Source organism: Carettochelys insculpta, chromosome 1 (assembly GCF_033958435.1).
Source record: "Carettochelys insculpta isolate YL-2023 chromosome 1, ASM3395843v1, whole genome shotgun sequence".
In the NCBI taxonomy this organism is placed as follows: Eukaryota; Metazoa; Chordata; order Testudines; family Carettochelyidae; genus Carettochelys; species Carettochelys insculpta.
In genome coordinates, this window is record NC_134137.1 from 136,800,569 (window position 1) to 136,817,473 (window position 16,905).

General features: G+C 40.5%; 1 protein-coding gene across 8 annotated transcripts in view; it reads right to left on the reverse strand.

Moving 5' to 3' along the window:
* ZBED1 (zinc finger BED-type containing 1) overlaps positions 1–16,905 on the reverse strand; it is a 325,489-nt gene that overhangs the window by 168,828 nt on the left and 139,756 nt on the right. For 4 of the 8 annotated variants that reach the window (XM_074992412.1, XM_074992393.1, XM_074992417.1 and 1 more), the window contains exon 3: positions 7,520–7,588. The exons of 2 other annotated variants lie outside the window; for them this stretch is intronic. In XM_074992412.1, the coding sequence (XP_074848513.1) occupies positions 7,520–7,588 (69 nt within the window). Of the gene's footprint in view, positions 1–7,145; positions 7,263–7,519; positions 7,589–16,905 lie in introns of all 8 variants that reach the window. 2 more of the 8 variants (XR_012645321.1, XR_012645320.1) reach the window with 1 other exon arrangement.

Here is a 16,905-nt window from a genome sequence, read left to right on the forward strand (position 1 = left end):
TCTTTGAAAATCCCTGTAAAAATTGTGTTTACACAGGGAAGTGGTATGTCTGTGTCAAGATAAAGATGCAAAGGTTATCGTCCAAGCCAGACAGCCAAGAAAGGAGGGGCAAAGCATGGGTGAAGAAAGACTTAATGGCATCACAGAAGAACCATCAGTCCATAGCCAGGGTCAAGAAGAGATCACATTGGCAGACTGTTGACTCTAAAGCATGGAATAGGCACCCCTACAGATGACTGATTACAGGATGAGCCTTTTGGAGATGTTTTGGGAACAATGACCTCAAAAACATAACCCACTGGTCACAGACTGACACAGCAGAATCCATAGACTTCAACAGAGAAACGTACTGTAAAAGCTGGGTGCTTTGCTATGGGACTTTGGGTTCATCTTGCCACCAACTGCGGGAGAGCATCAGATGGCGACTGACAAAGCCCTGTTCCACTTCTGTGATCCATCTAGCTTGCCACTAGATTGATCCAGACTCTGGATTGATAACTATAACATCATCTGGGGGGACTCTCTCTCTCTCTCTCTCTCTCTCTCTCTGTGTGTGTGAGACTGAAAAGCATAAGTGATTGTTGTATTCTCAATATATGCGGCATGCTGCCTTTTCTCCTATAAAAGATCTCGTGTACTTCATTTAAGCATAACAATTATGGAGTGAGGCAGTAGCTGAGCTGTGTGTTTTTTTAATGTTGGGGTGCCTAAATGTTAAAATTAGGTGCCTAAAGAGGCCTTTAGACATCTAAATCTCTATGCACACCTAGCCCTTAGTTCACATGGGGTGGATTCTCCTCACAACTGCTTGTGATGGAAGATCTGATTTTCAGAAGTCTGAGTACCAGCAGCTCAGCTGACCAGTTCAGAGTTGTGAATGCTCAGCACTTCTGAAACTCATGTTCCTAATATTAAAGGAGAAGCCTAGGTTTTGAGGAAGTTGAAGGCATGTGCTCAGGAAAGCTTCCTACTTGCTACGGGAAGTGAAATTTTCAAGCCTTGTGTATAACCCGTGGTAGATAGGAATGTATAAAACAGCCCTCAGAAGAAAGATCAGGAAGGATCCCAGAGGAAAAACAACAAAACTGTTTTTGACCCTCTGCCTTTCAGGACCCTGCAAAGATCTCTCTCTGAACTGGCAGGGTGTGCAGTATGTTAAATTGCTCTCTTGTGAGAGTTTTCAGTGCCTGCAAAGAGCAAAAAACAGCCTCAGTTCCATCAGTGGGGAAGGTTGCTTGTGTGACATCAGGCCTCTGAAAATGGAAAAGAGGACCAAAATGCATGAAGGGTAAAAGAGGAGAATTCTGAAGTCCTGCAAAGGTGATTTCATTTTTAAATTACTTTCTCCTTGTCCATCTCTAATAGAACAGTATGATCAATAAAATTCTGAATGCTAAGATCAGGTTGCATGGGACATTATTAGCCTCTGACATTCACATAAAGCTTTATATAATTGTAATACTGTTGGCACCTACTTTCCAGGAGCACCCCACCCTAGGCAACACATACTGGCTATCACTCACTTCTGACTTAGGTGGCACCCACCTTTTTTGAGTGCCTGCCAACCCAGCTGATGATTCTTTCAATAGGTCTGCAGTTACTCAGCCCTCTGGCTGAGTCCCACACACTGTCCCCCTTCTGTGGTATACAGTCTCTACTTCTCACGGTCCTATTACGGGGCCAAAGCACCAAGGCTTCCCCCTGAAGGCACAGCCTTCTTTAACAGCCCAACAGGGACACATCTTGGTACCCCTGTATGGAGTCCCTTTGGCAACCTTCCCTGAGCTCAGTTCTCAACCAGACCAGCAGGGCTCATGATACCCTTGCCTGGGCTGACTAGGTTCTGGGCTCACTCCCCTGGTCTCAGCCTACCTACACTGACCCATCCCTGGTTCCGCTTTTCCAACCAGCCAGGCACCTGACCTTCAGCAGCCTTTCCTGGGCTCAGTCCTGCCTACAGTGAAGCTGTGTTCCTGCTCAACTTTCAGCCAGCCAGGCACTCCATTCTACCTCTGTGAATTCCAAGAAGAAACTGACTACTCTGCCTCACCTGATTCCTTTTATATAGCCCTTCTGGCCCTTCACTGATCATTCCCAGAGGCTCTCTGATTGTCTGCTTGTCTACAGCTACTCAAGACCACCTGGAGGACTTCTCCTTTGCTCTTTTCCAGAGCGGAGAGAGGCAGGGTTGTAAGGGCTCCAGCAGGACCTAGTCTACCCCGCCACAATGATTTAGAATAAGAACATCATTTCTAAATATCTGAAATGACTTTGCTTCCCTGCCTACAGCTATAACTGTGTTTATTTATCTGGGTTTGTTTTTGTTGTTTCCAAACATTAGGAAAAATACATAAAAGAAAATCAGGTTTCTTTACAGCATAGCTTGCTAATGAATTCCATTTCACATTTCTAATGGAAATGGGAATTACATAAATTGATGGGTATAGCTAGTGTCTGCATTATAAATTCACTTTATATTTCAAAGACTCTGCCTCTATCTTTTTCTCCAGATCTACATCAATTTTTTCACTGAACAGCCTATATGTAATTCTATTAGTGTTTGAGCCACCATCCTATTAACATCACATCTCAATTTCTAAGACATTGAAAGGCTCATGAAAAAAACAGAAAATTCTCAGTTATATTAAATAGCCTGAAACACTCACTTAAAAAAAGTGTTTAAAATGAAAAGACAAGCAACAAACCCATACAAACAGATATACCTGTTGACTGCAAATGTATTTTCATGTTACAGTATTATACAAAATGGAAGGAAGGCCAGGAAAGTTGATTTGTTTGTCATTTGACCCATCCAATGTTGCCTGAGGTTCTTTTTATTTGCTCAGTGTATTCCTTGCCTGCTAGATTAAGGGTCAGCTGGAGGGTCAATGGCACGAGGGGTCAAGTGCAGAGCCCCATTCAAAATTCTTCCAACTTTACAGTGGTTCAAAACCCCTGTGTACTTTTAGGTGCAGATCCTACAAAGACTTAAAGGCATAGACCATTAGAACTGGAAGGGACTTTGAGTCCATCCCCTTGCCCTCATGGCAGTACCAAGCACCATCTACAACATCCCTGATAGGTCTCTATCTAACCTGCTCTAAAGTATCTCCAGTGACAGAGATTCCACAACCTCCCTACACAATTTGTTCCAATGTTTAACCATATAAAGCTTATATATAAGCTTGACCTGTTAGAGATTTTGCCAAGTCAGAACATTTCATGGACATTAACTGGACATGTTTGTTAAAATATTAACTTGTACTGCTGATTTTAGTAGTCACGTTGTTGAAAAAAGTGCATGACTCAGCTCGAAAGCACCACACTGATGTTCTAATTATGTGAGCATGCAAATATGTTAATTCAGATTCAGGTACAATTACTAGCACTGTGTAAGGCTATGTCTACCACTGGACTTAGGGATGGGATTTTCTAGTCTACTGAGAGAGTTCTCTCTCCATCTCTCATTGAGAGAGCACACTAAAAATAATAGCATAGCACTGCAGCAGTGACTGGAGATACAGGACAGGCACCCCAGCTACTACCCCCAAGGTTCAGGGCTCTGTGTACCCGGCACAGTCAGTCTCTGCCACTACCTGTGCTGCCACCACGATACTATTGTTAGCACAGTAACTCAAGGACATTCAGCACAAGAGAATCTCTCCCCTAGCTCCTAAGGTAGACAGAGCCTAAATACGCACACTTGGAAGATCTGTGGGAATTCAGAAGTGTTTGGCACAAATTTTGCCCATAGTGATGCCAGCAAAAATGCAGAGCGACTTTACTAAGACAGTTATTCTGCACGGATAATACAGACTTCGACTTGTTGAGAACAAAGGTGCATATGAATTAAACTGATATATAAACATGTTAAAAAGTGTTATTCATGCTCCATTTATATTAATAGATGGGGATGGAATTGAAAATTATCAAAAGCTTATGCATCAACAAGTTTTTTTTCACTCAGCATAGTGCAAAGGGAAATCCTGCAGAAACGCAGTGTGGAGTTACAACAACCAGACACAAAGAGGAAAAATGTAAAAGTTAGGGGGGAAATTCAGAGCTTGAAACAGCTTGAAAAGGAGAAGTTTGTGATTGATCTTCCCCAGCCTTTGCTGTAACAACTAATACAAATTCAAACCTGATCGTAACACAGGGCAGAATCCACAGAATTAAATGGCCTTCTATTTCAAATACAAATTATAAAGAGAATGAACAGCAAGAAAACTGCAGCAAACATAGAGAAGATGTGCTCTCGCTCACTGTCAAAAGTTGCAGGAGATTGCTAAGTAGCAACAGTCAGGACTAGCTGAACATGCACTACACCCAGGCAAAACTCTGTATATTACAGGCACAATTGTTTATCCATCTCTCTTTAAGATGTAGTCTGTGTACATACAACTAGTCTCTCCTCTCTGACTTGTGCTTGTAAGGTGTTAAGAGAAAGCAGTCTCTGTGGCTGTATGTATTGGACAGAAGGAGCAGGAGAAGGCTCCTGGATACATCCTTACACCATGCAACTGCCAGAGGCATTTTTCACCACATTAATTATTTACACCTATGATAACATTCCATTTAGGAAGGGAATTGGCACAACTGAGAATTCTTTGATAAATTCCAGTAACATCTCTTACCACTCTTAACTCATCCACTATTTCGGAGGGGAAATCTCTTAAGACCTGCTAATGAGAAAGAAATATTTCCTAGTCATTCAAAATTGAACATCTAGGATGGCATCCGGGCAAGTTATTGGCTGAAATTAAGAAGTTCCCAAGCTATCAGCACTCACTCCCAGTCAGATCACTACAATATGGCTTTTGTTCAAACATGTCTTTTTCTTGACTAAATCTTGAAATGTTCAGCAATCAAACTTGAAAAGTTCTTCTTTAAAAGTCATTACAAACAATCCTTCCTGGGAACAGCTCTCTTTTAATGAAACTTTTTTCCTAAGCAATACATTCTTTAGACTTTATCTGATAAGTTGTGCATATATGCCACTAAAAGGGCTTGAAAGTTAATTATGTAGCTTATCAGGATAGAAATTATTATCATGGAGTGGATAAGAAGGTCTCAAATTTCATCTTTTGGAAAGCGGACATACTTAGAGGATCAAATCATATTCATGGAATACATCAGCTGAAATTTTATGGTCAAATTAATAGACAAACTGCAAAGTGACCAGCTCCAATTCTGCTCTCGCTTGTACTCAGGTAAATGTGAGGTAACTTCACTGACATCAGGTGAGTTACTCTGGATTTACATCAGATCTTGAAAAAACTAATTACCATGTAATTCACTTGTGAATGTTTGAACAGTACCTAGCACAGCGGAGCCTGGTACGTCACAGGCAGTATGATAATACAAATTAATATATAATAATAATACTTCCTCCCTACCACAACTTTAACAAAAATTTGACTGTTACATTAACGTCCTTAAGCCTTCCAGCAAAACCAGAGAAGATTGGACTCGACATTTTTGATACATGGGACCCTCCAGGGAGGTCTTCCCCCTGAGTCCGTCACAGTCCTACAATTAACACTAACTACTAATAATGGAAAATCTAGTAACATGCTATGAGAGCTACTTACAGCTAATGGCCTAACTAAAGAGATTTCTCCCATGAATCCAGAGAGTTCCAGCAACTGACATGGCAGCAAGAAAGAACTAAGTGGGGGTGGGGCGGGCGGTGCCATGTTGGTGTCACTCCATGAGGTGCAGATCCGACTCGACAGCTACCAGTTAGGGGAAAAAAATTCCAGCAACTGAGCACATGTATGTGCGCTCACCTACATTGGAATGCACATGAGCACTCACTCAAATAAGAACTGAGTTTCCTCTGTTCAGTGGGTTAGGTTGCCCAAATGGCATAGGATTAGAAGTGATCTGGATTATTTAGACAAGTGTAGATCAACTAATGTAGTCAAAATGAGTTGGTCTTACTAAGAAATGAAACTTCCAGTACATGGTTCAGAATGGATATCAATCACCCTATTGCTTTTATGATTCTGTTTACTTATGGTCCATCCTGAGGCTATGATGGGTGCCCTGTTTTTAAAATCAAAGACAAATCTTAATGAAAGATTCTCGTTCTTTCAATCATCACAACAGTAACTATTAAAGAGGCACCCAGAGCAGAAGCAACTTGTAGCAGAATCATGACGGTCCTCAGTAGGGTGGAGTTCAAGCATTCAAGTATCGTGCAGCATTTTTTGCCAAGTACATCAAAGTAGTGATGGTGAGTCACCACAAATTATTTTGGAAGAACTACACCCTGTGATTTCTAATAGATGCAATGACCTAGAGAATAAATCACAGACTAAAACTGCTAGGGAACTGAGCTTGCTATATGACTTTTTTCAAAAATAAACCCACTTTCCTTTTCTCACTGTCTTACTTGATCATTCACTCAACAGATTCAAAAGCACATGATTAAAATAATCCTCACAGCTTCATGGTGAACTAGCTGGACTTTCCTTCCAAATGTAATAAAGCTGTGTCCACACAAATCCTGTTGTCTCTTTCTTAAACAGAATAGTGCTCAGACTACTTCACGGTCTCCTTTGTACACTGTGGAACTTCATGAACTTTCAAACTTTATAAAGGTTTGAAAACTAAGGCTTCCTTTTAATGGTTTAAAAGAATTACAGAGTCAACACTATCACATTCTGTCAGCCAGAGATTTAGATTTTGTGACTGAATGTAGAAGAATTGTTTCTACTGGTGAAGTTTCAAGGATTCTTACTTGTACAGATCATGCACTTTGCATAAGATGGATTTATGATGGCTCAGACTGTAGTATTAAAACCACCCAGGGCACAACTGGCAAACTTTCTTCTCTGACATACCAAGGCATTTTAAAGCCACATAGTTGTTGAGATCAGAAAACAACATTCTCTCCAGCTACTTTTCACTGTATATCCTGGCAGATTTTCTTGCTTAACTCGAAAGTTGGTTTTTAAAACAGAATTTTGTTACCAAAGTCTGTAAGCTCTAGTCATGCGCCAGGTGAGCAGAGCTGGACACAACATTTTATATTCCTGCACTGCTAGCTCTTTTCCCAAGCACACCTTTGGCTGGGATATCCTGCACAACAAAAGAGGAGGTTTAAAGTCCATCAGTGACAAAGTCAAGCTCACACTCACCATAAACTGCTTGTCAACCTTTCTTCAAACCAAAATTAGTAGCATCACGATCTTCTTCCTAGTCATCAAACTCTCTTTCACATACATACGATGAATTACGGCAGTTCACAGAGGGGCCTGCAAAAATTGTAGGCAGCTCTATTGTAACATCCATGGATTACATAGTAGTGTGATTCTCTGAACTCATCTTTACACAAAATAAGAAATGAAGAAGGAACTCATTTACCAAAATGCAACATTTCAAGGGACCATGATCACACATACCTATTTGTTCGCACATAAATACCATAGAAAAGGATTAATCCGTAAATCAGAAAGGAAATTGCCCTGAAGTATAAACAACAGCTGTTTTACAAATGCATACAGAATGGTACCTTTTGCATTCACAGTTTCTTCTTTTATTCTCCTCACTGCTTTTTGGCCTTCACTTTCGTCATTTCCAGCTGTCATTATGAAGAAAATGCAAAATTAATACTGCAATCAGCTTAAAGACTGTTGAGTACCCCATCACCCACAAGTACAGGTTAACCACAGTGTAAAATGTCACAACAAGAAAGCAAACAAAAAGCTTGAAGAGAATTATTTATTGCAATCACACTAACAGAGGTTTCAAAAAGCACCAAATCGATACACTGCTGTTCACACATGATTAAACTGTTTTGTCTCTTCTAGTTATTGCATGAATACTGGATATCCACATGCTGGAGAAGCTGCAGTTAAAACCTAATCTGGTGATTCAGGTGGAGCATGTTTCAGAAACAGTCTGGAACAGGCATAAAGCAGTCAGCTTGGACTGCACATTTCTTTTTCTACAATGAAAAGAGAACAGATGGGATTTCACTGAGTATTTTGGTGGATACCTATTAAAATGTCCAGTCTACCATCTGACTGAGTGCATAGGCACAGTTCTTGCTAGCCCTAATAGAAAATAAGTATAGACCTCCAGGATAGAGAAGGGTGTCTGTGCTCATGTCACTGGACTACAGTAGACCATCACAGTTAATAACTGGATAGAATTCACCATTTACCAGTTGCTTTGTAACAATGTCATCTTTGGAACAAAATAATACTGTACTTGGTATTGGAGTTTTAATTTTGAAAGAGGAAATTACCATTCTGGCTATCCATCTACAGATGGAGAGATTTTCTATAGACCCCTTCACCACAGCATCCAAGTCCTTCCTACGTAACTTAGATGCCCTTCGTAAGACCCCTAATGCACATCCTAAAATCATCTGCCTCCTCTATGTAAGGAATGTGCCAGCAGGAACTCAATGCTGCTGAAGGCTGGGAGGAACATATCTCCCAGTGATCGTTTGCATGAGAATGCAAAGGTGTGCATATGTGATACCTTGCTAAAGGCTGGGAGGAATGTGTCTCCCAGAGACTATTTGCATGAGAATGCAAAGGTGTGCATATGTGATACTTGCAAACAAAGCCTGATGGGTAGCAAGGAAGCAACGAGATTTTGTCTCTTGTAAACACATTGTTGTAAAATCAAAATTTATGCTAACACTCAGTATAAGAATTGTGAAATCTCACCAATGCTCCAAGTCATTGTGGGGGGACAGAGTAAGAACATAAGAATGGCCATACTGGGTCAGACCAAAGGTCCATCTAGCCCAGTATCCTGTCTGCCAACAGTAGCCAATGTCTGGTGCCCCAGAGGAGGTGAACTGAAGACAATGATCAAGCGATTTGTCTCCTGCCATCCATCTCCCACCTTCGACAAAAGGCTAGGCACCATATCTTACCCCTTGCTAATAGCCATCTATGGACCTAACCTCCAAACAGGTTATAGGTCATCAGTAGGTCATCATAACTGCATAAGACATGGATTACACAGGACTCCCCTGGTTTAAAGCATTGTAAAGCAAAAGCAGAGGGATATTGGTTGAACTAGTTAGCTGAGTGCCTTGGCCATACAGCTATAAGCCTGGTTTGATTAGACCTCCCCACCTGTTAAATGATAGAGCTGAATACTAGTGTTTGTATCTTGTATGATTCTACCTTGACAGATGCTGTGTCCTGAAATGACAGGGTGGCAGCTGAGGCCACTACGAGCTGAAATCAGATGGTTTCGCCTCAGGTCAAACCCACAGCAGCAGGCGGACAGCCAGCCGGTAGGAGGAGCAGTGGAGGGATGGAAGGGGTGACCAGCAGACAGCCGGTAGGAGCAAGCAGAATGCCGGACCAGTACAAAGGTGGCATTGTCTCAGGTTCCATGAGGGAATGCATCAGCGTGAGCTCTCAGTGCCTGCACGGACTGGACCAAGTTGTAAGAGAGGCATTTGAATTGTGGGGTGCGGAGAAAGTTGGATGTGTAGATTGGCTGTTTACAGTATTGGACTGGTGAGCCTGAGAGGCCAAGGACATTGCTCAATGCATTTGAGCTGAGACATTTACCTGAGGATTGGTTATGAACTCTGAGCGTGGTATTTTCCCAAGCTTATGCTAATTGACCCTTCTGTCTCTTTTATTAAAAGTTCTTTTCTACACTCAGACTCTGTGCTTGCGAATGGGGAAGCATTGCCTCTCCGAGGTGCCCAGGGGTGTGTGAAGTTCCCAGGCTACTGGGTGGGGGCTTGAGCTGGTGCTGTGTGAGATGGATGAAAAGGAAGTCCTAGATGTTGAACCCAGCCCTGGTTGCTGCCAACTCCTTCCAGCAGAAGGGTCATATTTTTTACATCTAGTTATATAAAGACTGCCAGCATTTTTATAAACCTGGATGATAGGAAAGGCTTTATTTTTCTTCCCCCTTTTTATTTGGTATTGTTTATTAGGTAATTTAGGTTTTGGTTTTGTTTTGCCATCTTGCATTTATTTGTTCCTTTCTCTTCTGCTTATGGAGGGAGAGAGCTTTCATAGAGGAGTTTATCATGGCATGCCCATTGCATTAGTCTGATTTCCTCTAAGAAATTGTTTCGTCCTGTACTCCCTTAAAAAAAGAACATTTCATCTCCGGGCCCTCCTTACACTTCATTCTTGAATTTAAATGCTGCATTGTTTAAGAGTGAGTAGGGGGATCAGGGGTGATGCCTCCCAGGCCACTGAGGAAGTAGGCTTCCATCTTTATTCCTAGGTACAGGGAGTGATAGTTGTCTGTTTGAAGGTGCAAGTGGATAGGTTCATGAAATAGAAGAAGCTGATTCATGGCTTATATGAAAGCAGTTGAACTTTGCTGTTTAATAAATGTTAATGGGAAGACGATATGCTTGTAAATGCCTACAGGTATACTGATCTATGGTGGTATAAACAAGTATCTCCAGGAGAGATCAGCACCTTTCTAGGTGGAGTGATGGAATTTGACCTTTTGAGCTCACTGTACAGTCTGAGTGCTGGTGTTACTTTTTAAAGTCACTAATAGTCCTCCTTACAACAGCTTCATTAACAAATAAATTAAGATGCAGAGCTTTACTGTGTAGCTCGTGGTTGGTAGCATTAGCTGGTCTTTTGTTAATCCACAGACGGTTTGGCTTTGAGCAAGCTCGTGGATGCATGGAGAAGAAAGGGCAGGGCTGAGCTTCCACCTCAAGAGCCGATGAAAAATCGGCTCATGTGCCACTCTTGGTACCTGTGATGGAGGTTGCTGACCCCTGATCTACAGATTGGATCAGTTTTTCAATTCCTTTTGTAAGACTTAGCTGACCTCCTCATACTAACCATTTTGAAGCAAAGCAAAGAAGCACACATTTAGAGCATTTGTCTTTCAGCAAAATCCATCTGGGATTTTATGACACACAAACATTCAGCTTGATCCTAATTTCTGGAAATAGATGCAGTGTCAAAGAATGAACCCTACAGTGAAACTGCCAGATCTGTGGAACTCTGCACAAAGCGGCTATGGGCAAGGAAGCAACTCTCCTCACTCTTTTAGCTTAAGTGATTTCCTACAGCGGGATTTCAATAATCAATGTGTCACACTGCTAAATACAGCTAGCTAAAAACTGACTTCTGCGGCAAGCCCTGTGAGGGTCCCATCTGATCTGCCTTTCATTTAGCATTTATCATACAACGAGCATCCATTTTAAAGCCCCCAGTGTCTCGATTTAACTCTCAATATGTTTATTTAATGTATTTTTCAAAGAATTTGTGTTGCACAACAAATTTTAATTCACATTATTTTTGCTGTTATATTAATGGTTATTACCTATAAAAAGCAGGACCCTCCAAACAAGCTCAGTTCATTCTCATTTGCATATTTTAATTCAAGACCACTGGGACAAAGGAATTATTTTACTAAATAGCTACTTCAAATCTGTTTCCATTTTAGCTTAAGAGGGAGCTTGAAAACTTGAGGCTAGGGGCTGGCAGCATCATAAAATTGGAAATTGCCTTGACCAAAGCTGTTTGTGTGCTAGAGGCTTTTGAAATGAATTTTTCAAAGCAAGTGCTAGGGGGATGTATAAAGAGATGGGATAAGAGACCAAATCCCTCCGAAAAGTTCAAAGTAATAAGTACAATAAGATACAATAAGATTGTGAGAATAATCTCCACCTCTGATTTTATGTGATGAGGTGAATGATTTCTTACTAATTCAGAGCAAAGCAACGGCAACTTTTATAATCAAAACTGATAATGTTCCATTTTAATCCTGTTTCAGATGCTTTTACTGTGACAAACTAACCAACTACTTGCTCTGAAATTTTCTTGATCTCTGCCTTAGGATGAATTTTGTTTTGAAAATCTGAGCAAATAACTCAGCTCGATGAAGACTGAAACTACTGAAAAAATGGGTAAGTCTGCCATTACTAAAACCACACCATTTAGTTGCTTTTAATTTGGCTGTGGATTAGTCTTGGGGCCTTTGTATTTTATTTAACCTCTGTAAAATCTGTTCAGTTTTGGCTGGATTATATAAACCACAGAAAAATAGTCATTTCCACATGTTCAACATACTTTTTTTTGTTTTAGTTTTCTGACTATCCCATCCCAGCTACATTGATAACATTCCCAACCCAAAATGACACTACTTCTTTGTCAAACAAACAACTACAAAAGATTACACAGGAAGCAGTGATTCTGCTGAAATACTGTTTGGAACATGCTTTGGGGTGGGAGCCAGACAATGAATTCTTGTCTTAATTTTGCGCGGACTAGAGGTTGAACCTCTCGAATCCAGAACTCTCATCCAATGACATCTGTAATCTGGCATGATTTTAGTTAGCCAGACGATCACTTATCACGGGTGTGGCCAAGTTTCCCTGGTCCCATAAAGTCTGTTTCCAGCCACAACTCCTGGCTGTCTGTGTTCTGTGCCTTATTTAGCTGTAATTTGCTCCTAAATGTCTTCTAAAAGCCCATTAAGCAGTGGAAGTTTTGGTAATGTGCTAGAAAATATTGACCTCCTGTAGCCCAGAAAATTCTCTCATTCATTACTGGTCAGGGCCTCAGGGTGCCAGATGAGAGAGGTTCAACCTATAGTTTGAATATTCTGCTCACTTATAACCATTATAACCCTTATAACATGAGCAAAGTCTCATGTTCTACCACAACAGACAGGAGTTCTAACTTTCAGTCTCATGCTATGAATTCTGCATCCTAGACCCCTTCCAGGGCCAAGAACACAATCAAGTTCCTTGTATTGTATTGCCAGCTAGCAAATAAGCCTGTAACTCACTAGTAAAACAGGCAATACACGTAAGGAAGAACAGCTACTACTGAGAGCTCATTGAAAATGTTACAGAGTGGTCGTGAATTCTGATTATTTTTAAACTTAACCAATCAATATTTAAGAATCATGCACACAAAGTCTATTGTCTGTTTTATGCAGGACCTAGACAAAAATACAAAACATGTTGCATCCTCTCAGTGCAGACTCTTCAAACAGATTACGTGCTCAGAGACGTGCTGATGTCATCTGGGATACTAATTACACAAATAAAGGAAAGGTCATAACACTCAAACACAGTTTGGAATATCTGTATTGAAATGTCCTATAAAATGTAATAAGGATGAAACCAAAGAGGTTTTGTAAATTTGAAAGGGTTCCACAGAACACAGATTTTAAAGAGTTCCACAGGTAAACAACCACAGAACATAATGGCATACTTACAATAGCCTTTCAATCGCATTTTTAAAACACCGTATACAATTTCAGAAAAACATGTCTGCAATAGAATATTGATTTTAAATATCTAGCTAAAGATTAATCTGCATTAAAATTTGATAAGACAATAAAATGGAAATGTTTCTTATTATTTGCATTATGCTAGTGTCTGAACAGGAGTGATACAATTGGGACCCCATTATATTTGAAACAGCACTAGTACGTGACAGGCCTTGTTCTGAAGAGCTCAGAATGTAAATAGGCATTACAGAAAGGGAGGGGAATGACAGGCACAGAGAGCTAAAGTGACTTGCCCAATGTCAGTGACAAAACCAAAAATCAAGCTGCCGCAAGAAGGATGAAATAACAAGTGTGTAACTGTTCTCCAAAAAAACAAAGAATGCATAAGATAAAACTATTACAAACAACAGCTAAAAAAGGCCATAACACTATGCTTTGTGTTAATAAATAAACCCAAAACTAATTCAAATGCTCTATAATTTTTTCACTGCTATATCTGTCAGGCACTCCAAATCTTGAACCTTTAAGGTTGAAAACTGAGGACAATTTAGAGCACTCTGCAACAAGAAAATCGCTCACTCAGCACCAGTTCCTGCTTCCATTGCTGTCAAAGGCTAAATGTTCCTGGAACTTTAATGGAAGTGGCATCTGGCTTAAGTCTATACAATACAGAATGTATCTCTGACAGATATGATAAACGGTTACAGAAACAAAGGAAAGAAGCCAGGGAGCAGACGTCATACAGATAGCTGGAGCGAAAAGGCATGGAAAAGATGGTGTCCGAGATTTAGTTTTACCAACAAAGAACCCAATCAAAAGTAGTCCTCTGAAGTCAACACAAAGTCTCCCACTGATTTCAATGGGCTCTGGATAAGGCCTTAAAAGATGCCTACTGATGAAACTGACTGGGATGATTTATTTGAGATTGGCCCTGCTTTGAGCAGGGGACTGGACTTGACCTCCTGAAGTCTTTTCCAACCCTATGATTCTATGAATGTTGTGGATCACAGTCAGATCTGGCATTCAACAACGGACAGATGCTAAAACAGACTGAGTATTCTGAACTACAGAGAGACTTTTAGGACGTGTGCGAGTTTACGGTTTGAGCGCTAAATTCAGACATGGTACAAACTGCCACAATGTAATATTTTAACTCATTTGTAAATGACCTCTTCAAACTTTTTTGACCCACTGTACAGTGTCCTTCCTGGACTTCCTCCCCCACCCCCACACTGATTCAATGGAATTTGCTCACTGTCACCACTTCTGAATATAGCCATGAGAATTTGGAGATTAACAATTTGATAAGAATGGACTATCCTAGTTTCAAAAATATGTGAAAGATTGTGTTCATCGAAAGAACTTTGAGAAAATAACTATATTAGGGACTTAAGAGTACTGAACTACTTGGACGATTTCCCCGCTTCTCCTTTCTCTGCTCACAGCATAATGTTTAGAAGGAATAAAAAGTACAGCTAGTCTTGGATAATTTATGCAAAACTGTCTTTTCTCTTTTGTGACTTATTTCTTCTACTTTGTCCCATGTAAATATTGAAATAAATTAGGGTGTGATTGATTTAGCAGTGATATTTCCTGCAATCAAGTCTTAAAGCTAAAACTTGTCATGCAAATTTGACTGAATAAATGCATAAAATAAAGCATGATTGAAGTGGGATGAAAAATTCTATTTCTCAGTGAAAAACTAAAGCTAATAATCATAAAGCAAATAATAAAGCGAGAAAACAAACTTAGTTAAAATATTCCCCTTTCATCATTTACATATATAAACACTGCATGTCAAACTATTTGCTTACATGACCTAACGGGCTTTGGATCAGATTTTGTCATCTTGCATCTAGAAGAACTACATTCCAAAGGTTGTTTCAATGGGACTTAGAGAGCAACATAATAGTCAGTTTGATTATGAGAAACAAAATCCGGTCTTAGTAATTCAACATAGTTGAATGATTTATGCATTATTGACACTCCATATGTATTATCCAGGTACTCAAGAGGGTTCTGAACTGATGTTTTATTTATTTATTTTTTATTATTAAACACATTTATCATGGTAGTGCCTCAGGGCCAACCAGGAGTGGAATTCAATGGTGCTAGGCTAGGTACTATTCAAATACAGAGCAGCAGATTCTTCCTGCCCTGAAGAACTTACAGTTTAAAGACACAGAATGGGGAAAGAGTGAGAACCCTCAAGCAGAGTTAGCACCGTGACAGCTGTAAATAGCATGTTATTTCTGTTTTTTAGGGGCTAGTCACTAGCACATGGCATTCGTAGGCTGCAGTCAGCTAAATGGAAAGAAAAAGGAAGGTAATGAAGATAAGGGGAAGAGAGGACAGGAGGGGCAGGTGTGGAGTGAAGAGACAGAGCAGTGCGGAGAGGAAGGGGGCAGTCAATCAACACAAGGCAGAGAACATCATATCTAATCTTTAAAAAGTTCTCAGGCTCTCCAGAGGCTGCTTTTACTTCTGCCTGCTTGACTCTCTGGTGGGCTCCTCTTGTAGACCACACAGAGAGGAACAGTATACATCAACTAGGTCTTAATGACCTCCAAAGTGGGAGTTCCTCCCCTTTGTTATGCCACTCCAGGTGGGTGCCATTTTAATCCTTGCCCTTCAGTGCAGCCAGCCCTATTTTGGCTGCTTCTAGCTTTGCATCATGGCCAGTGGAACTGAAGTCAAAGGACTTCTCTTCTGTGGAGGTACTGTTATTGACAGGACACAAAGAACATGGGTGTTGGGCTACAAGGCACACAAATGGGCAGAACAGCCTCCAGATTTAATAAAATTACACTTGTTGAACAATTTTGGGGACCTGTCAGATTCCTTAATCTAGAGCAAGATAGTCTGTACCACTTAGGATCACCATCTACTGGAGCAGCTCACCTGGGAAGGCACTCTCACATCAGACAGATGCTCAGAAATGGGACACATAGCAGGAGCCTCAAGAGATAGGATAGAAGCTCTAGGATCATAACACCCAAAGTACTATGTGCAATGAGATCACAGCAAAGGAGAGCAGGTGGCCAGGGTTCCATGCCCATAGTGAGATGCATTCCCTGCGAAATGCAACATAAATGTGTAAAGGAGAAGTGCACTGAACTAGGATAGCAAGTACATGGAATGTAGCCCATTGAACATTTTAGTAGTTTGGACTAGAGCAGAGGAAGGTCTCAGAAAGATTCAGTGAGATTTGTACAAAAGGTGGATTACATCTCAGGCAGCAGTGATTACAACTCTGACTCTGAGAGCATATCAAGTCCTGATAGAAAAGCAACAAGGACCACTACAAATCTCCATGCCTAGAACAAATTATGAGTGAAACGTCCAGTGTAATTCCAGGATTGTGTGACTTGCTACAGTATGATTCCCCAGAATGAACAGGAGTTGAACACATCCATTACAAAGAGCAGGCCCAATCTAATAATTTACAATGACTGGATAATGGAAACCATGGGAAAATGTGATCCAACATTAACTAACCCAAAAAATAACAGAGTACCTACAGACGTCTGTGGTGGTGGCTGGTAAATTCCACAGATTCTTCTTGGAGAATACAACCATACAAGTCATGGATCTAATTGAGGTATAGACTTAGAATTTTACATCCACAGTGCAACAAGCAGAAAGGACAATTAGAGACTATTTTAAAAGTATGGGAGCATGTTTTCAAAT